Below are 22,009 nucleotides of genomic sequence, written 5' to 3'. Positions count from 1 at the left end.
TGAATGTTCTGTAATTTATTAAATGAATCCCACATGGATGAAATTTGGGTCTCTACTCAAGTTGTTCTTATGTTAGGAGATGAGGATTTGAAATGAGACACATGTTGATTTTATGGAAATATGTAAAAATATATTGAGTGTGTTGTAATACTATTATGCCTAAATCAGGCCAATGGAGCATTCTCTTGGTGATTACTTTTCTTGATATTACCGAGGGGAAGTTTTTTAATAGTTAGCTTGAAAAACCAGTTTTTAAATAGAGTCCTTCCAGGGCAGTGTGGGCTAGATAGCAGGAAAATGCTCGAAGAGAAGTTATGTATCAGGGCAGGCCACTCTTCCACCAGCCCAGTCCTGTTGCGGGGTAGAGACCCTCCCCCAGCCCAAAGACTGTGGGGTCCCTGAAATTCCTTGATTGATGGGGCTTGGAATTTGATTTGCATGGTCAGACCAGACTTTTAAAATTCATTTTTACATTAATTTTGATGATATGTTGAATTTTTATTTCTTCTGTGTCAGTTACTAGAATATTATTTGTTGATGTCAAAATCAGGCAGTAAGGGCTTGCATGTTGCACTTTCTGAAGGATGTTGATCGCAGGCGTTAGCGATAGGAATAGTCACATTAGGTCACATCAGTATGGCTAAAAAACCATTTGTATTTTCTCTGGAATTTATCTGCATACCCATTTTTTGTTTTGGAGCTGGTGACTCTTTTATGTCTTTAAAATCTATTGACTCATTTTTTTTTTTTATCCTCACCCAAGGATATTTTCCATTTTTTTGTACAGATAGAGTGGGAGGGAGAGAGAGAGGAAGGGAGAGAGAGAGAGAAACATCGACGTGAAGGGACACATCGAGTGGCTGCCACCCGCACGACCAACCAGGGCCGGGGACAAACTGCAACCGAAGTACGTGCCCTTAGCGGGAACCGAACCCGGGTCTCTCAGGACCGCAGGCCGATGCTCTAACCGCTGAGCCAAACCGGCCAGGGCTATTGACTCATTTTGAGGAGACAGAGAAGACCAGACCACTGGAGTTACCTGCTGCGTGATATATGAGATTTATCTTTCTTTATTTAAAACAGCGATTTTCAACCTTTCATCTCTTGGCACACATAAACTAGTTACTAAAATCCTGTGGCACACCAAAAATACATTTTTTGCCGATCTGACAAAAAAATAGGTATAGTTTTTTTTTTCCTCACCCAAGGACATTTTTGCATTTATCTTCAGATAGAGCAGGAGGGAGAAAGTGGGGAAGAGAGAGAGAAACATCGATGTGAGAGAGACACATTGACTGGTTGCCTCCCGCATGACTCCAAATGGGGCCGGGGACAAACTGTAACCGAGGTACGTGCCCTTAGCGGGAACTGAACCCAGGACTCTCTGGTCCACGGGCTGACGCTGTAACCCCTGAGCCAAACTGGCCAGGGCTGTTTTGATTCATTCACACCAGACAGCTATTGTGTCGGCTGCTGTCATTTCTTTATCTGACAGTCTTGGGGAAAGAGGCCATTGCCCTGACGAAGCGGGCAGGCAGTGCACGTGGCGGGCGTTCTGGCGTCCCCGTGGTGCCGCTTGCAGCACGCTGGCGCAAAGCCCTGCCACGTCTGGGGCAGCACGCTTGTGGCAGTAGTAAATGATCAGTGGATCAAACCTTCCACATATATTTGAGGTCTTGCTTTTAAGATGGTTAATATTGTAAGCAATTTTTTTGACCTTTGTATATGTTTACATTTTTTATCATTTATGTTTTTGTTAGTCATCTAAAAATTTTCTGGCAGCTCTTATTTGAAATTTCTGGCTTTTGTTTTTTTAGGGTCGAGTGGAGTGCTGGGACCCAAGAGTTCGAAGCAGGGTTGGCCTGTTAGACTGTGCGTTAAGCAGTGTCACAGCAGATTCAGAGTGAGTAGCAGTGAATTTGCCATTTCAATATTCATCAGCTTCTGATTAGACATGTCAGCACTGAATGAAAATGCATTTCTAAAGGGTGCACTTCTTTAGACTTATGTCTGATATTGTAGTGTTTGCGATGATTTTATGTAAAAATCCTGTCCTGTGAAAGCTCACGAAGTCGGTGAGCCAGGTGGAATTCCTTTCTGAAGTTCTTTAGAAAGTAGAGTCTAGTGATAGAACCAGGGGTCCCCCACCACACTTAACAAGCAAAGAGATGTGCGTAGTATTCTAAGGAAGCAAGTGTTTTTGAGATTTTCTTACTTTTATCTGGCATGTCCTACATCTGAAACAATTAGGAAAGTAGTGCACACTTGGAGGATGAGAGCCTCTAGAAGCTAATTCGTAAGAAGTGGGAGCCCTGTCCTTCCCCACTCTCCAGAGTGTTACTGTTGCTCTGCTTGGTACATACACTGTCAGACATCTTTGTGTGCATATGCACACCCAGGCAGACCTGTCACTCTCTCGGCCAGATCCTTGACATGGGATTATTTGCTGTAATCAGAAAGAGCCCGAGGGTATTGATTAAATACAGCTTGGTAGAAATAATAGCTAACAGATAGTACGTTCTATTGTTCTGTTTTTTATATATTATATTAACTTAATACAACAACAACCTTTGATGTAGGTACTGTTATTGTATTTATTTTACTGATGAAATATTGACCAATGGCATATGTAAGACATTAAGAATTATGTTGCAAAAGCATATTTATTTCTAGGGAAAGATGTTCCAAATACCCCATTAAGTGGAAAAGCAAATCATACAATTGCCTATAGGGTGTTACCACGGTTTTGTAAGAAAATAGCACGTCAACAGGAAAAAATGTGGATGTGAACCAAAATGTTAAAAGTAGTTTTTTCTGCTGATTCAGTTTCAGGTTTTATTTCTTTTATGCTTAGTTTAATTTTTTCCTGCATAAACGTTATGTAAGCTGCCGCCTCTGTTATTCGACAGGAGTGGCGTTCTAGAAGTTGGAGCCGATACAGTAAGAGAGATACATGTGGATATTGGATAGGGAAGACAGGCTGTCAGTGTTTGCAGATGGCATGATTGTCTGCTGAGAGACCCAGTAGAATCCACTGGAAAACTGTAGGAACTATTAGGAGAGTTAAGTAAATTGGTTACAACGTCAATGTACAGAATCAATGGCTTTGGTATTTATCAGCAATATACAGTTAGAAAGGTACAGTGGAAAACAGTTGCATTTATAACAACAAAACTTGTAAAATGCTGAGCGATAAACGTAAGTACCTATCTGAAGAAAATGACAATTCTATTAGGAAGCAAAGTTTAAAGAGGTGAAGAAAAAGAACATGTTATTGCACTGAATACTGATTGGAGGGTTGATTGTGAAGAGTAAACGACTGGGAATAATATAGATGAACGGCCTCAAGGTCTCAGACTGATGCTCATTGTAGTCTTGGGCTGAGGCTCTAGGTGGCATAAGAAACAGGATGCTAGTGGTCAGCGGCCCGGACTGGGGGTCCTGGGCCAGGGGCACAGACAGTAAGTGGTGAAATTAGGACTGTTGTTCGCTTCTGACTTGTCGTCCAGCACCTTTTCCACCACGGATCGTTGCTTTCGGTGCTGAGAAGCATGTTCCAGGTTCATGGCTGTAACCATTCATTGTTCTTTGTTACTTTTAGAGATTTCGGGGTTCCCATTTGCACCCTAGTCTTTTATTTAAGCTTGACGTCACTAACTTTAAAAAGTGAAGTGATTATACTCATGCCTCAATATAAAATTGTTTTCTCTTAAGCAAAAAGGGAGATGGTTCTGTAAATACTTTATCTTGGCTTAATTGAAGTGAGAGATATTGTCATACTGAGTTTTGTGTTTTTGTTTTTTTTTAATTTTTTTCCTTTTATTGATTTCAGAAAGAGAGGAAGGGAGAGGGAGAGAGAGCTAGAAACATCAATGAGAGAGAACATCGATTGGCTCCCTACTGCATGCCCCCACTGGGGATCGGGCCCACAACCTGGGCATGTGCCCTGACTGGGAATCGAACCAGCGACCTCTTGGTGCATGGGTCGACGCTCAACTACTGAGCCACACTGGATGGGCTTACTGACTCTTTTTAATTGATTTTATATTTTCAGAAGTGTTTTTGTTTGTAGCTTCTTTGAGACCATTCCTTACAGTGTTTGAAGATAGTCTATAGATTTTAAAGGTAGATTGCATTTATATGTAGAGCTTATTTTTTATTTTGACTAAGAAAGTTTGGATACAGTTACCTTTTCAAAAGACAGCTAGAGATATGATTTTCCCTATTAGAACTGAAGTAAAGATTAACAGTAAATTTGTTATGTGAAAGAAGGTTTGGCCATATACACAGGGAATGTGAATATTTTGCCTTTCAGGATAAACAGTTTACCAACAATCTCTGCTTTGAAATTTAATGGTGCCTTGACCATGGCGGTTGGAACATCCACAGGGCAGGTAAGTGTGTTTAAGTTGGAAACTTCACACTCGAGTTGGTGTTCAGGTACGTGTATGTATCATGGGAAACACCCACATATCTTCACTGTGGGGGCAGAGAGTGAGGCACTGTCCAGGGTGGGGCAAAAGGAGGTTTACCGTGTGAGTACGTGAAACACAGAGTTCATTCTTGTGTTATTATTAATTATTGTGTTATCTTCGTACAGACAGCTGTGAGCCTGCTTTGCCAACCCCTGTATATTTGGCAGAGTGGAGAGAGCTCCAGAACGCAGTGTTCTTTCAGCGCCTGGAGAAACTTTGGTTCTGACCTTGGCGGCTGGTCTGAGGCTCTCGAGCCGGGACTACAGTGGGCTATATTCTCTTGACTGTATTTCCCATAGTGTCTGCAACAGAACTCTGTGGGCAAAACAGTTTGGAATTCTGCCAGAATCCCACTCTTGGAGATTTGTAGTGCATTTAAATATATATTGAAGACTCTGAGAATTCCTATAGACAAGAAAATGTTTAATAAGTTATTTCCATGATGTGTTTGTCCCGGCATCTGTTTTTCACTTAGCACCATTAACCAAAGCCCATGCAGTGGGCGGTCAGGGAAGCGCAGCTCCGCACAGGCTGGTCTGCAGAGCAGAATGAAAGGGCTGCAGAGGTTCTGTTCCATCCTTCTTTCCTTCAAGGCAGAGCCCACGCACCTGTGCGTTTGCTCTCCCCTCAGAACAGGTCTGAGACCCAGCTTCTAGGACATTTACTACCTCTGCCATCATGTCGAGAGAGGATCTGTCACTGGGATGAATATCAGCTTCCCCAGGCTTCTGGTTTCTAATGACAGGAGGGCTCAGAAGAGACACCCCCTGCCACCACCAGCTGTCTCGAATCTCCAGGACTATCTCTTCAGGCCTGTCCTGCTTTTTTCTGTCACTCCCTGTGACTATGCCTGGTACACAGTAGGCCCTCAGTATATATGTATTTGTTGAATTCCCAAACGACACAAATTATTTTTGTTCCTTAGTATAGCTCAGTAGTTCTCCGTCTTAGTGTGCTTAAAATTTACTCTCAGGGTTGAACTCATAAAGCCATGTATATTAAGGGTACTTTAAACGACTTTTCTAGAGCGTTTTTGCTGGCCGACTCTGGGATCTTTGTACCCTGCGTGAAGGTGTTCATTGTGCTCATAAAAAAGTGAAACAAATGGCAGCCACTATTGTAAGTTTTAAAAGTTGCTTTTAAAGGTAAAATATTTTGTATGATTAACTAGAAATAACTTGTTTTTTTTCTTTTAGGTTTTATTATATGATCTCCGCTCTGATAAGCCACTGCTAGTTAAGGATCATCAGTACGGGCTGCCCATTAAGTCCATCCATTTCCAGGATTCTTTAGATTTGATTTTGTCTGCAGACTCTCGAATTATCAAAATGTGGAATAAGAACTCAGTACGTATGTTTTTGTTGAATTTTCTATTAAAAACAATATTTTCTTAAGAATATGTGATGTTCTGTCTCCTCAACTCCAAATATCATTTAAAAAGTCACAAAATCCTATATTGCTGGTTTAAATCTGCCTTCTGCTTTTCATTTTAAAACCTAGGTATTTTGAGAGAAGTTAAAGGGTAGTTCATCAACTAAGTAAAAAAACATTCTTTCAGTATAGCAATTGCTTTTAAGAGTTCTTTGCGTTTAATTAATTACAAACTTAGCATCTTTAGTAAAAAGTATCACTTTTTTTTTTTCTTTTAATTCTTTTTTTTTTCTCTAATCTTCGCCCAAGGACATTTTTCCATTTTTTGTTCAGATAGAGTGGGAGGGAGAGAGACGGAGAAACATTGATGTGAAAGGGACACATCGAGTGGCTGCCGCCCGCATGACCCAACCAGGGCCAGGGACAAACTGCAACCGAGGTACGTGCCCCCAGCGGGAACCGAAGCCGGGTCTCTCTGGTCCGCGGGCCGACACTCGAACCGCTGAGCCAAACCGGCCAGGGCTGTTAATTCATTTTTGAGATGAAGTGAGTGGAAGGTCCAGCAGCCTCCACATTACTTTCCAGAGGTCAAGCATCGGTCATTCTCGTGGGGCTGCCTGTGCTCAGGGTGGAGGTGTCGCCGGCAGCCCCATCACCACTCAGCTACTTGTCAGAATCCCTGGCTGCTCAGACCATTGCTTTTGTTTCTTATTTTTATTTTGTTAGTTCCCAAAGTATTGACCTTTCTTAGCTTACTTTCTCGTTCCCTCTGAATCTGGGTGTGTTCTGCCTCTCAGACCCTAGTATGTTCTCAGCTCCTGGGACCTGACTTAGTTAGAGACAGGGAGGACTTCCAGCTTGTCTCTTCTTGGAAGAGTTTCCCAAATTGCTGGGAACCGACTATGCTGATTTCATTGGTTGGTTTTGAGTTGGGAGAGTTTGAGGGCTTTCTTGGGATGTTTCGTGGTATCATAGGCTGGAATTTTCTCTGCTAATCCAAATTAATGTGCTTTAAAACAGTATTTTTAATAGTACATATACTGACATTTTATTTTTTAAAACTCATAAAATACTAGGCAGGTAGAAGTTACCCTTGATCTGGTTTCCATCCTAGTTCAAGGTAATGATGTCAGTTTGCATGTACCCTCCCAGACCCTTTAACCGTGGCAGCGTTTTCCCTAATGTGGAATTCTTGTCTTTTTGTTCCATACTATTGTAGTTCTCTTTTTCCACTTCCTTTTTCTTTCCTCTTTCCTTCCTGTTTCAGTGGGAATTTGAAAAGAAAGGAAGGTAGCTATGTGAACTTCATTGTCTTGAATTAGACCTGGCTACTGTTTTTCACTGAGCGTGAAATAACCACCTTCCCCATACGTTAGCCCCTCCCCCCCTGCCATGGAAGCCTCTGCTAACGAGTTAACACGTGCAGGAGCTGGCAGCCTTTCTCAGCATCAGCTCTTGAAATCATCATGCTATAGTTGCTACAGTAAGTTTCCTTTTGGCATCGTTATGACTGAAGACACCTTCTTGACCGACACCCAGATGTCTTGGCTTTGCTTGACTGACTTTTCTTGTTTATCTTTCTTATCTCTTCTTTCCATACCCATCTTCTCTCTTTTTTTGCCTTATTTTCCTTTTCTTAATTTTTTTTTTTTGTTTAATCCTCACTCAAGGATATATTCTCATTGATTTTTAGATAGAATGGAAGGAAGGGGGAGAGAGAGAGAAAAACATCAATGTGAGAGAAACACATCAATTGGTTGCCTCCCATAAATCCCTCACCAGGCCTGGGGATCGAACCTGCAACCCAGGTATGTGTTCTTGACTGGGAATTGAACCCTTGACCCTTCGGTCCTAAGCCAAACCAGCAGGGCCCTTCTCTTAATTTTTTAAAAAGAGCACATTTCCTCTCACATTTAAAATGAGACTTTCTTAGGCTTAAGTATATAATAAGCATCACTTTATTCATGTATAAGACTTCATTTTATAAGTTATTTTATTTTATCTCCCTCAAAGCCTGTGGCATAGGTACGGTACTGATGATCTCTCCTAATTTGGTTTCCCTGAGTACCAAGTTTAATCAGGGTGTTTTCCAGATTAGCCTCACTTTTTACAATTGATGTATAACTTTATTTTACACTTTACCCTTTCCTGTTGTGTAGACATTATCTTAAAACTTTGTATTTATTTTCTTGGATATTACCTCTCCCCCCAGGCCTCAATTTCTTTGTCTCTAAAATGATAAATTGATCAAATGAATTTTCTAAGATTTTTTTTTTTACCTAAATTCTGTGATTTTTTTCTTCACATAGCAGTGTTTGCTTGAGTTATGTCTCCAGTAGGTTTTCTTTGTGTGAGATTGCCCAAAGCTGCCTTCCTTTAACGATTTTAATGATTCCTTTTTGCTTACTCTTTTAGGGGAAGATATTTACTTCCTTGGAGCCAGAACATGACATTAATGATGTCTGCCTCTATCCCAACTCAGGTATGCAGTATGTAGCCACGGGTCATTCAGTGATACAAATCTAAGTCATGCTTTATTGGATTTTAACTTGTTTATCTCTTAAGACAGTTTGACTTTGTCAGGACAGTTCTTGGATATTGTATGTACTTGAAGAATCAGGAGCAGGAAGTGGTGTGGGTGATTCAGAAAGCGGCCCTCTTGGTGACTCAGTCCGTGCCTCGCTGTTAGTAGGAGCTGGTGACAGAGTGTAGGCAGGTGGCAGGTGAGATGCTGTTTTAGTGGGCTCTTTCGCTCTTTTATGCAGTGAGTAATAGCCTGTGGGAATCCAGGTTAGGGACTGGGAGAAGGTGGAGGTTGCCTGGTGATACACAAGGCTGTGAAACCCTGGGTGTTGGTTTGTTGCGTGCAAATTATAAGGCAGATTTCAGGATCTAACAGTACCTTCAGGGCAATCTGAAGAATTTGGGGTATGAGAGAAAACGTGAATAGTTCCCACTCTCAAGCATTGTTGTACTCTGAGGACAGAAATACACAGATAATGTTGACGGAAGGATACAGGCAGAGCAGGAAAGCTCTCACGGGTGTCCAGACAGCACTTTGATAGCACGCTAGCGAGGGGCTCAGCCAGAGCACTGGAGGAGATCGTGGAGACTTTCGCTTGCGCCGAGTGTGGGGTGATGAGTGCGACCTGGTTGGTGGCGTCGGAGACGAGGTGATGCATGCGAGAAGTGGGAGAAGAGCGAGAGGCTGGGGTCGGGGAGGTAACGTAGGCTGGGCTCCGCTACGACGTGATACCGAACCACAGGACGTGATGCGTGGGCTCACTTGGGAAAGCAGAGGTGCCTCGTTCCAGGGTGTGAGGTTGGAAAGCAGGTGGGGGGCATGCAGGAGGCGGCCAGTCAGTGTTCTCTCTCATCGATGTTTCTGTCTCTCTCTTCCTCTCCCTTCCTCTCTCTCTAAAGTCAATAAAGAAAAAAAATTAAAATAGTCGGGGGTGAGTCGAATTCTGATGTGTTCAGGAATAAATTTCAGACGAGGGTGCTGGCGGCCTAGTCTAGTCCGTATTGAATGGTCCAAAATGGGGCCTGGGCTAAGTCCAAAGATGAGTGAAACCGGTGGAACTGAAGTTAGAACAGAGGTGCTGTGCTGTGGGTTAAATATCCGGACAGCAGTAACGCCCAGACAGGGCTGCCGGTCCTCCGTGTGAGCTCCCAGCCCGCCCAGTCAGCCCGGGCCCGGAGGGTGCGCGAGCGTGCTCTGTTGAGGAGGCCGCCAGGTGTCTTCTTGGCAAAGTACGCTTTTATGAAAGGTAAAAATTTCGAGAGTGATGTTTTGGACAGAGGCCATGACTTTCCTGTCAAATAACTGATACGAGGTTAATCAAACACAAAACTAGCCAAATTTATTCCGTGCGCTAGTGAGCACAGTCAGGCAGGTACCTCCACTGCTCCCGGGCTGGTCCCGGCGCAGCTGATTCACACGCTCATGTCCCTCCCTTGCTTCGCCTCGCCTTCTCCCTCTAACGCTGCTCTTTATGTTTTGTGCTTAATCACTAGGACTGAATCATATTTTAGAAAAGCTAAAATGTTCCTCTTTCTTTATCTGCTCTCTTACTCATTTTGGAGTAATTAAAGCCAAATTACAATTACTTTTTGTAGTGGTTTTCTAATACTCAGACTGCCCAGAATATTGGGAAATGGGTCCGCCCTCCCGGTTCCTCTTACCCTCCTGCTCGTGTTGCTCAGTCCAGCCGACTCTGGGTCAGGGCACCCGAGAGCCTGTACTCCCTTGGACGCGGGCTCGTGTCAGCTTCGCTCGGTGTGCCGAGCTCACTGTGGCAGAGCCCGCCCCAGCCCTGTGCAGGCAGGGCCACTGGTTCCAGAGCTGCCGCAGAGAGACCCTGACTCAGGAAGCCCTGACGCAGGCTTCGTGACCATGCAGGTGACCCAACCCCCGTCCCTACCTGCTTCACAGGCTGTGGAGACTGCCTCTGCTGTTAAGTGTGAAGTCGCCTTTTATTCTGTGAGCGTCCTCACCGCACAGAGCGAAGAGGTATTCAGGTCACCTGGAATGTCCTTGGTGAGCTGTGCAGTAAGATCATGTGCTCCATACTTCCACCAGAGCTGAACGTGAGAAGGGTCCCTCCCCGAGCCTGGCACAGTCAGCACCACGCTGGTCCACGCCGAGCTGATCAAGGCAGTGCACGGTGCAGCGCCTCTCGAGTGCTCTGCTTTTACTTTGCAGTTTGTTGCAGACGAGTGCTTTTGTGAGCTGTGATGAAACGGACGGCTGCCAAAGGACCGCGCCTTTGAATCTCTGCAATGCCAAGTTGCTGATACAGGTTTCTAAATTCCTCCTTTCAGTGCCCATACTCAATCTGCTGTCCTGCACCACTTTTAGACTGGCCCTGGGACACACTTGGAGTAGTACTGGCATAGAGCACTGTTCCTGATTTCCATCTGTGAGCTCCAGTGGGTCCTTGGGCACCTTTGGACAGGTCTGCATGTGTGCGTGTTTCTGGGCAGGGTGCCGTCGCTGATAGAATTCTCTTTGACTGTTGTTACACCGCACAGTGCGTTGTATACTGGACTCTGCTCATGCCAGAGGTGTGTTTTTTTGACTCTAGGTGCCGTTGTCTTTCTTTTAAAATTCATAGTTTTATTGTTGAAATAACAGTAAACATCAATATTAAGGAAATTCAAGGTAAAAACCATACATAATTTTATATTACTCTTTAGAGAATTCTTATATGTATTGTGTTCTTACGTTTTCAGTTTTCCTCACAATACATGTATAATTGGTTTTTGTTTTTTTAGTTAGATACTGTATTAAAAACATTTTTCACATTGCTATTTGGAGTTCACATTTGCGCTCTTTAATGGTTTATTATTTGATCACGTAGGAAGTCTGCTCATTCTGCCTGACTTACGGAGTGTCAGAGGCCCGTGTGCTTCCACGTGGTGACCATAGCAACTGGCCTGACTTCCGAGGCTGCTTTCTTCACCGTGGGTGTCAAGCGCCTGGCTCTCTTCAAACTCTTCTCTCGCCGATGATCACCTTGATTACTGCTAAACTACCTCTTTCTTTCACTGGTTTGACTTAGGAACTTCCAAGACCCCACAGGCTCTGTGTGATTGTTTGTCTTTCTCACTCACAGTTGGTTTCAGGCCTCACCTTCTGGGTTGGAGGCCAGTTTGTATCACTGTCCATACATGGCCAAGTGAGATCCTGCTCCGTTAAGGAGCACATCTGTTGCCTCCAGTCTGAATTCCTCCATGTAATTGGATTAGAGCCTCTTCTGTGGTTTGTCAGGTAGATGTGGTTGTGTTTCCTTGCAGCACGTGCACTGTGTTCAGGGTTGAGCAGTGAAGCCAGGCATAGGGGGTCTCTTCTGCAAGAGCCTCTGTTTGCTTGTGACCTGGCTCTTCAGTCACCAGAACGTTGTCTTTGATCCTGTCTCTGGGTCTGGGAGGCCCTGGGCTGTGCTGCTGGTGAGACTCGGGGAGCAGGTCAGTGGAGGCTCAGCTCCCAAACGACCTCAGGGAACGCTCGTTTGCAGCTGGATAGCGCCCTGATCAGTTCAGGCTATGAAAACGTCTCTGATCTTTGTTTTGCTTCAACTGAGACACATATTCTTGCTTTTCTCAACTTCACTACGCTTTGGATGTTTTCATGTGCGTATCTGCAGTTTGGGTCCCAGCTCAGCTGGCTCCCACTTTGGAGTCATGTCTAAGACGTGATTCTGCTGATAGCCTGCTTTCTGCTTGTCAGTGGACCTCACCTTCCTCAGCATTTCATTTCTGCAACAGTGTAAACATGACTTCTACAGGCTTTGTGTTAATAAAAGACAGTAAAAAATACTTTTAAAACAGAATCAAATCATTGTCCTTAACATTCAGTGTATTTATGATTATGTGATCTGATAATCCAAATATCTTCACTCTCTGGGTTCCTGTACTGTATATTACAAATAGATTTTTGTTGCTGTTAATCCTCACCCGCAGATATTTTTAAATTGATTTTTAGCTAGAGTGGAAGGAAGGAGGGAGGGAGAGAGAGACAGAAAGACAGAGAGAGAAAGAGAGAAAAACATCGATGTGAGAGAGACACAGGGATTGGTTGCCTCCAACACGACCCCGACCCGGCCTGGGACCTGAACACGCAGTCCTTTGGTCCTTAGCCAACAGTCACTGAGCCAAACCAGCCAGGGCTCACAAACAGATTTTTTAAATGAGTAGAATTTGGTTGGTTTGTGAAGGTGTTTAGAAACCAGAGCTCTTGCCCTGGCCAGTTTGGCTCAGCGGTTAGAGCGTCGGCCTGCGGTCCCGAGAGACCCGGGTTCGGTTCCCGCTAAGGGCACGTGCTTCGGTTGCAGTTTGTCCCCGGCCCTGGTTGGTCGTGCGGGTGGCAGCCACTCGATGTGTCCCTTCACGTCGATGTTTCTCTCTCTCTCTCCCTTCCTCTCTCTCCCTCCCACTCTATCTGTACAAAAAAATGGAAAAATATCCTCGGGTGAGGATAAAAAAAAAAAAAAAAGAAACCAGAGCTCTTGAGTTTGCATTTCAGCTCTGAATTCTCTAGCTCATGACAGGTCATCCGACTGAGCTTTGTTTCTTGATCCATAAGAGGAGCGATGGTAGTTCTCACTTCAGAGAACCGCTTGTTCACTGAGATGCCGTCTGTGAAGGTCTTAGTAATTATCAGGGACACCCCACACAGTTGCTGACTGCGGTTTCATTTAACGTGCATGATTCCGGAAGGGGCGGTGAGGGTGGGAGCAGCTTCAGGAGACTGGGGGAGGAGTCCCTTGCAAATGTGGCACAGAGCAGGGAACAGAAAGAGACATGGAGGTGCTCTGGCTCTGTACCAAAGAGTGAGGATTTGGAGTTACTGTTGCTCTTGGGGTTACAGAGAAACCTTTATTGAATGCCAGAAAATTGTCCCTTACTTTAGTTTTGCTTTCTTAAAATGCTGACCCAAGAAGACTAAATTAGTAACTACTCTGTTGGTTATTCTGTTAAAATTCCTTTGAGAGTTAATTATTTTGGTATGCTAAGGGCTATTAAATTCTATATTGGTCTTTTTAGGTGAACCTACTCATAACATTCCCCTTAATTGGCTTTGTTTTCAATTAAGTGTTAACTTTAATTCAAACATTAGGAACTACTTTGCTGTGACATTTTGTGGGAAATGCTTTACCTTGGTTCTTTGATTCCTGAGTGACAGAGAGAAGCCTTTCCTCTTTACTTTCTCATATTTATTTATAATAAATAGTACATTGAAATTACATTTTATCTGTGTATCTGAAACTTAAAACTTTCCCCCTTAAAAATGATGGCAAACTGCCTGGCCGGTGTGGCTCAGTGGATTGAGCGTTGTCCCATGGCCTGAGAGATTCCTGGTCAGGGCACATGCTCAGGTTGTGGGCTCAATCCCCAGTGGGCGGGGGATGCAGGAGGCAGCTGGTTGATGTTCCTCTCTCACATCGATGTTTCTATCTCTCTCTCTGAAAAATCAGTAAAACTTTATTTTTTTTAATGATGGCAAACTGTATGTTGACCTGAGCAGTTTATGGTGGGAAGTACTCTGTTCCTTAGCTAGTACAGGTGACTGTCTGAACCTTAAGGAGCCCCATCTAGGAGGGTCGGGGCCTGCAGCCCACAGCCCGACTCCTAGGATGCCTGGCTGCTAGTACACTGTGTTCTGAGTACCTCAGACATTTCAAAATGGAAAACAAATAGAAAAGGATACTTTTCTTTTCCCATGTGTTTACCTTCTCATTGTGTTTATTTTTAGGGATGCTTCTTACTGCCAATGAAACCCCCAAGATGGGCATCTATTACATTCCGGTAAGTAGAACAAATAGGACAAGCAGAGATACTTTATTTTTAAGCTGGACATATTGAGGACTTTGGGTCTGTACATGGCCATGTGAATTATACACAGTGGTTCACTTTGCTTCCTGGGGCCATTAAAACAAAGCTTAGCCATTCTTTTTTTTTTTTTTTTTAATCCTCACCTGAGGACATTTTTCCATTTTTTGTTCAGGTAGAGTGGGAGGGAGAGAGAGGAACAGAGAGAGAGAGAGAAACATCGATGTGAAAGGGACATATCGAGTGGCTGCCACCCGCACGACTGACCAGAGCCGGGGACAAACTGCAACCGAGGTACGCGCCCTTAGCGGGAACCGAACCCGGGTCTCTCAGGACCGCAGGCCGACGCTTTAACCGCTGAGCCAATCCAGCCAGGGCAGCTTAACCATTCTTTTATGAGAAACTACTGAATAGCACGTTGAGATAGACATTAGAAATTAGTCCATATTCTTCAGATTTACATTTGTTCTTTGTTTTCAGGTATTTTGTAATCTTAAACTTTCAGTTATTAGTGAGCAAGGTCAAATTCTGAAATAAAAAGCGAATACTCTTCCAGTCACCTCACTGTAGTTTGTTTCTTTTAAAAATAAGTTAAATAAAAAGAAACTTTTAGATTGGCGTGAGCAATGGTGATGTGCAGTTTGCAATCCTGTTTTTTCGTTTCTTAAAGAATTTTTCTCTTACACGTGCTGGAAGCTTCCCCACCTTTACCTTTTAGTTTATGGTAGGAAAGAAACTTGGGGAATGCAAGCTCCTAAACAGAACACTGCGTAGTACCAAATTGACATTAGATTATGGCCAGCAAACATCTCCCTCTTGGAGCTTTGGGGAGAAGAGGGAGGGCGAGGGTGTTGCAGATCAGAACTTGAGTGATGAGCTCTAGAACCATTGTCAGCCCCAGTCAGGAAAAGTCTTCATGTGTATGATGGGCCTGTGACAATGGCTCAACCATGCGTGTGTCCAAATAAGTTTTCTGGCTGGTGTTGACTTTCTGTGGTTTTAGGAAACCAATTTGTGGTTGAAAGCACCTTGAGGTGTTTCTTTTGGTTGTTAGTAGAATAAAGGCCATTCAAACTGCAGCTTTTTCATTTTCCTAAGTTATTTTTTCCTTTTGCCCAAACTCTCACAGATATGTCTTTCATATTGCTATCAGTTTACCCATCTTCCCTTGTCTTCCTCTGTTCAGAGTTTATTGACAGCATCAACTGTGCGCCAGGCACAGTGCTGTCTGCGTGGTGTTACTGTGGGTCGGGGACTTCCCCTTTCCCCGAGGGGTCCATTCCTCAAGGCCGTGTGGCTCAGCCCAGCTCAGCCCAGTATGGGCCGGGAACTGGTGGGCAGTGTGGAGGGTACTCACACTCCTCTGGAGAAACCTTCCAGAGGAATTGACTGCTACGGAGAGGCCTGAAGGATGATTGTGTGAACCAGATGAAGAGGGTGGGGTGCAGAGCGGAAGAAGGATCTTGGAAGTGGAGGGAACTGAGCGCAGCGATCAGAGGGAAAGTAACTCACGTGGCCGAGCATTGGGGCGAGAGGACTGGGCATGAGATCTGAGGCTGAAGAGACGCTCAGCAGCCAGGTCTCAAAGCCCTGGAGAGCCGGGTGTGGCGTGGACAGGCAGTCCTGGAGAAGGGGATGGGTGTGATAGGATCGGGTTGGCATTTTGGGAGGATGATTTGGCTGTGCCACAAGAATGGATCAGCTAGGATCTCGTCCCGAAGCAACAAGAACAGGCTGCGGCGGTTCTTTGGGAAGGTGACGGTGCCTGTGCCGCCCGGGCCAGGCCTCCCGTTCTGGTAGTTGGAGCCCTTGGGGTCCTGGGATAATCTGAGAGAAGGCAGTCATTGCAGAGGTTCGTCATCCTCGAATTGCAGGTGGCATGTCTCGGAGGTGTTCCTCAGTGGGGCTTGCACAGATGGCAGGAAATGCCTTCTCTCCAGAGGTGTGGCCTTCTCCCCACCAGCCCTGGGAGCGTTGTCAGGAGAGGCCTAGGAAATCGGGACTTCTCGTCCTGGGAGAAGCCTCCCTTCATCTTCTGGGACTGCTTACTATGCTTCGATCTTTAACCACCCCTGCAAGCCAGTGTCTTCCGTGCAGAGCCTGTTCCCATGTCAGGACTCGGCCGAGTCAGTCAGGGGAAGGCAGAGCGGAGGGCGGCCCTTGGGGGGGCTCTTGCCCAGAGGGCGGGAGACCCCAGGGGGGGCAGTCCTGAATGCTTGGCAGTACGGCCATCTGCCAGCTTGTGCGAAGGTGCACAGTTCGGGCAGCCTTGGGAGGGTTGTTTGTGAGGTAGGCCTGGCAACCAGTCAGACGTGGGCAGCAGGAAAGAGGAAGGCACTGAAGGTGACAGCCGCTCCAGCTTAGGTAGGGAGGAGCTCGCGCGAGGCCGGGAAGAGAAGGGCAGTCGTGCGAATTGTCTTCCCTTGGGATCACGTTCTGCATTTTATAGAATGACCTTTCCAAGGAACAAACACGTGGTTTTTTTGATTATGCAAACATTGTATGCATATTCCTATTCCAAGTGTTATAAAATATAAGAAAGTAAATACCATTATTTCCCCCTTGATAATAAGCACTATAATATTTGGATGTACTGTCTTTCAGTTATGCTTATAAAGTTATGTGTGCAAAGTCAGGTTTTATATACTAATTTATATTTGTGGAAATATTCTAAGGCATTAAAATTACTTAAAACATTTTAAATGATCTCCATTACAGAATCTGAGAACTTTGGGAGACCCATTATTCATTTCCAACTCTCTGGGTCTGTTTCTCAGAGTGGGCTTTATGTTCCAGTGGTGGGACTTCATTAGTGTGCGTGAGAGGAGCCGTACGCTAGCCAGGAGGAGGATCTGCTTTCTTGACAAGTGTTAGCTTATCTTATAAGACTTTAATTTCAGCCTTCTAACTCAGATTTACCAGAAAGTTGTGCCAAAATCCAGAGATGCCTCCCAGGTGACGGCTGCCTGTGGGGCAGTGCAGGCTAAGTCACTCCTGCTCACTGAGCACGTGCGGAAGCTTGTCCCAGGCTCCCGGCTCCTTCCTGACTCCCTCGCGCCTCGCGACGTTTCATGGTGCCACTGCCTCTGCCTGGAACCTGCTCTTTGCAATGCTCCTTCAAAGCCAGGGGAGCCCAGGGGCCTGGAGCCTGCCGCTTTTCATAAGATTGTGTCAGACTACCGAGCTGATATTTGGCACAAAGGCATTTGAAGCCTGCAGAACCAGAGAGTTTAATATGTGATTCATGCCAAGCATAGGAGGTTTGGACTCTGGTTTGTATTAACATCTTATAAATCAGGTATGAAAACTTTCTACCTTTGAGGCTGTGCTAAGCATTAAGACAGCCTAATGTTCTTTTAGCTTGTTAATTTTTGCCTTTCTGTTTGATACCATCGTTCTTGAATACTTGAACTTTTTATAGATTAAATGCAATTCCCGATTTACACACACTCTGCCACTCACTTATCCCCATAGCTAACTAGTCTTTTATGGCCAAATAGGTTTTCTCCATTCTTTCTCCCATTTTCTCAGTAATTCTCCTGTTTTGCATCCTCAGAGACCAGGATCTATTATTTTGTTAGTTTGCTTTTTATTTTTTAAATGTTTTTATTGATTTTTTTTTTTTAGAGAGAAAGGAAGGGAGAGAGAGATAGAAACATCAACGTGAGAGAGAAACATCAGTCGGCTGCCTCCTGCATGCCCTCCTCTGGGAATTGACTGGGAATCGAACTGGGACCTCTCAGTCCATGGGACGACACTCAATCTGCTGAGCCACACTGGCCAGGCTGTTTGTTTGCTTTTTAGATTCCATGGCCTAATTCAACTGTAGCTCCTGAGACTTAATGCCAGAAATTGTTTCCGTAGTCTGTTTTTCCTCTGAAATGCAATTTAATCTTAGGTTGGTTCTTTATAATTAGCACCGTTGGTAATTGTGTGGGCTCCAGAGGGACTCCAAGTCTCCTTTGACACCCAGCCCAATCCCAGCCAGTGTGGTTAGTGTCATTTCTTCTGGAAATGTTCTCCGTGCCAAGCCCCCAGCATCTGCCAGCTCCTGAGGCCAGTCATTACTGGATAGTTGATTGCTTGGGGGTGTGACAGATATACGCCAGAATATGATTTTTATACAGAATAATGAGGATCAGCTTCCTTGCTCTGATAGTACTTTCTGATCAGCCAGATCTGAGAACCTTGGTGCGACACAGTCCTTGTGTTTGGGAGTGCTGACACGTTTCTCAGAGTAATGCTTTCTCCAGAAGATTTCATGGTGATTCTGTTAAGAGGCTAAACTTCCTAAGAAAATATGGAAGGAGAATGTGAAAGTAAGGACACTTAACTTTCAATGGATTATTTTTAAAATGTGTCCAAAAGTTGACTTTACATCTGGGGTAGGATGGACTTAACTGATTTAAAAGCAGTACCTTTGTTTTTCTTTGTGTGTGTACCTGTGCTCTTAAGCTGGAGGTGCTGGAAATGCTGTGAGTGTTCCTCCCTACGATTTGGATTTTCAGTCTGCTCCATGATTTGTCCAGTGGGTATGTTTCAATGCAGAGCCAACACTGAAGGCTCATTTATGTTTACTATTGTGATACTTGGAGAATGTCCCAGATATGAGAGCTCTTTGGCCCACTAGAATATGTTGAAATGGCCCCGAATATATTAGTGCCCGTGCAGAATCCTGAAAGTGACCCTCACATTTGTATCTAAATGCTTGTGTAAGCAGAGAGCTGTCAGACGCAGTGGCAGAAGTGATTCTGTTAGGGATTCTGTTTGTCCAGGAGCAGCATATTCTCTGCGTACAAGAAGGTGGTGCCCAATGAAAGAAAACTATCCCCTGGGGAGTTTGCCAGCTTACAAAAGATGTACAGGATGGAACACAAACTGAACCAGTAGTTGCTGGAATGTTTCCTCACTAAAGGATTTTCAGCATGCCCTAAAGAACAAGGGAAGCTTTCAAAACACAACATGAGGACAGGAAGGGAAATTTGAGGTCATCTAGTCCAACCCCTTAATTTGTAGCTGAGAAATCAATTATTTTGTCTAGGTCAAATGACAGGTTGGTGGCAGAGCTGGATCTAGAAGAGATTTCTTCATTCCACTTTGCCTATTGGGAAGAGCTGATTTTGGAATTAGTCTGACTGAGTTTGAATACCAGCCTTGGAACTTAGAAATTGTATGACCTTGAATGAGTTATTTACCATCTGACCTCGTTTCTTGAACTACAAAAGAGGAATCATGTTTAAGGCAGTTGTGCACAGTAGATGTACTTTGCCAGTGATTTACCATGGCGCTTGGTCCATGATAGACAGTCAGCTGGCTCTTGCTGTGATACTTAGCATTACATGGACATGGGCTTTTATTTATGTAGCTTTTAGAGAGAATGTGATAATGAACAACAGAAAGCTGTACCGAAAGGTTCTGACAAAAATAAGTATAAGCAAGGAAAATGCTTTCAGAAATACAATATGGGCTTGGCTAATCTGTTACAAATCATATAAACTACAGGCTGAGAAAGAACTATTGAAAGCCATTCGTTTTGCTGTTAATTATGAAACAGCAGTGATGCAGTCTGGTTGCTAAAATAAGAAAATTTTAAAAGTGGAGTCATTTCCCCCATTCTCATCAGCACACTCTCTCTATAGCAAATGGCAAATAAAGGCGAGTGGAAGACAACTGAAATACCTTCCCACCTCGCAAAGCACATACATTGACATTTTGCTGTATTTTTTTATCGTTTTAATCAGAAACATCTTGTCTTGCTTTTTCTCCTACTTAATTAATATTCCCCGTGTTATTATGACTCTTGGAGATCATTAAAGAGTGGGTTTTGTATGTAAATATACAAGTAATAAATAGTTTTTTTAATGCTTAAATATCAGAAAGGAGATGTAAAAGTCAGCTATAGTTTTACTAGTTAGAAACATTCTTGCTAATATTTTTGTTACACTTTCTTGGCATTTAGGAATATGGTAGTGACTTTCAAGTCCATCAAGGTGTTGGGGAGGGGAGAGAGCCATTTCAACCAGGCAGCCCACAGCCACCTTCCCACGGGGTGGGCGTGTGTCCCGGACTCAGCCCGAGGAGAGCCTTTCTCACCTAGGAGAGTTCAGTCCTCCTTCCCCACAGCATCACTGCTGTGCCCACTGACCTCTCCCCTTTGCCTCTAGGGGGGTTAGTATGTGTCTCTCATCTTGGGGAAACAGAGAAAGCGGTCACTTATTATTTGTGTGTTGATGTGGTTGAGAAGAAGAACACCATTTAGAAAAGGTTGCTTGAATCTGTTGTTTTCTTCAAAAGATGTTTGGCCCAAATACCTCTCTTTGTGTTACCATGCTGAGTGTGATTTTGATCATTTAAAATACTGTACAGGTTTTTTAGTATGACGAGGCCACTAGATGCAGGTCACTCACTGTGTCCGGTCCTGTCTCAACACCTGAGAAAAACATGTTCCTTTAGACTTACTGAAGGACACCCCGGGGCACTGAAGTCTTACCTGCTCAACTTTAGAACCTGATCTTTATGTAAGAGGTTCAACTAATGCAATCAAACTTCAGAAATAGCCAATGCAATGGATAGAGTAGGGGAAGGGCCAAGATGTTTTTAATTGTTAGCAAATTCAGAATGGGCGAGATAGGCTGAGCAGCAGCATCTGTGGGAAAGAGGCTGGGAAGTTTTGTTCATTCAAGGAATGAAAATAAGCAGGATGTTGGCAGTGATTCCACATGTGAGTGGGGGGCGGACCAGGGGGTATGATGAGAGGTGACCTTGGGGCAGCTGTTTTACACGGTGAGGTTGGAGTAAGCTCGGAAAAGAGTTCAGGAATCGTGGTGTCAGGAACCATTTGAGAAGGCATGTTTCTAGGACGTGGGAGAAGAATGAGATCATGAGAGAAGGGCACCTGATGTGAGGTAAAGAAAATATTAGGGCATCAGACCTAGGAAGAAAATGGCTTTATTGAGGTACGGGGAGAGCTGTCAGAAAATGGGAGGGAGGGAAGGACTGGCCTTTCAGAAATTCTAAAAAGAAGAAAACGACCAATTTAAATGAAAAACATAATTCATTTTAAATTGAGCTCGACTTTGAGTTCAAAGATGCATGTTTTATAGATGTCTTGATTCACAATAATGGAAATGGGGCATGTGCTTGATTTTATTCTCCAAGAAAAACATCTTAAACATCAACCCAAGCCTATAAGAAAGATCTGGAAGGATAAGACATCTTATGAAAGGTAAAAGACCTAGTTTTATGGAGGAGAAAACTGTGAGTCACTTATGGGCAGAACCTAGCAGGCAATAGGAGAGTCAGACCACAACTTCGTGTATTTCCATCACTTTTTTCTAATGGTGACGCAAAGCAGATGCAAAGGGATGCATTTCTTTTTAGGGAGTTTCCTTTCTAACCCAAGCTCCCAGCAAATCAGTCGTGGCTGAATTTTATCTTATGCATGAAATTGCTTTATAAGGCTTGGGGTTCTATTTGTAATTTTTCAGTTATATATCCATAGTTGTCAAACAGGAAGTAATGCACAAAAGTCAGGTGGCTAATAAAGTATTCTGTTCTAATACAAACAAGTTGTTTGTGTCTTTACAAAAGGGAAATGTGGGCTTCCTATTTTCATCTAAACATCTTCAGGCAGTAACATAGTATCTGGCATTTTTCTCAACAAAGGAAATCCTCTCCATTTCCCATGACAGTTTATTGGGTCACAAGAATAGCAGACATACAGAAAGCATTAATGTGTGACACTCAGGAAGTAATTTTCTGAGCATCCTGTCATATTTTCAAAAGTTAATTTAGTCCTGCCTAGGTAAAAATACATGTAATTTCCGTAT

General features: G+C 44.0%; 1 protein-coding gene across 3 annotated transcripts in view; it reads left to right on the top strand.

The window, feature by feature from the left end:
* NOL10 (nucleolar protein 10) overlaps nucleotides 1-22,009 on the top strand; it is a 78,202-nt gene that overhangs the window by 18,035 nt on the left and 38,158 nt on the right. For 2 of the 3 annotated variants that reach the window (XM_036263207.1, XM_036263206.1), the window contains exons 9-14: nucleotides 1,818-1,903; nucleotides 4,316-4,394; nucleotides 5,502-5,594; nucleotides 5,672-5,821; nucleotides 8,262-8,328; nucleotides 14,104-14,156. In XM_036263207.1, the coding sequence (XP_036119100.1) occupies nucleotides 1,818-1,903; nucleotides 4,316-4,394; nucleotides 5,502-5,594; nucleotides 5,672-5,821; nucleotides 8,262-8,328; nucleotides 14,104-14,156 (528 nt within the window). The remainder of the gene's footprint in view (nucleotides 1-1,817; nucleotides 1,904-4,315; nucleotides 4,395-5,501; nucleotides 5,595-5,671; nucleotides 5,822-8,261; nucleotides 8,329-14,103; nucleotides 14,157-22,009) is intronic. The other variant, XM_036263208.1, reaches the window with a different exon arrangement.

This window comes from Molossus molossus, unplaced genomic scaffold (assembly GCF_014108415.1).
Source record: "Molossus molossus isolate mMolMol1 unplaced genomic scaffold, mMolMol1.p scaffold_m16_p_15, whole genome shotgun sequence".
In the NCBI taxonomy this organism is placed as follows: domain Eukaryota; kingdom Metazoa; phylum Chordata; class Mammalia; order Chiroptera; family Molossidae; genus Molossus; species Molossus molossus.
The sequence above is the reverse complement of the archived record's forward strand: the minus strand, read 5'-3'. Positions and strand labels throughout refer to the sequence as shown.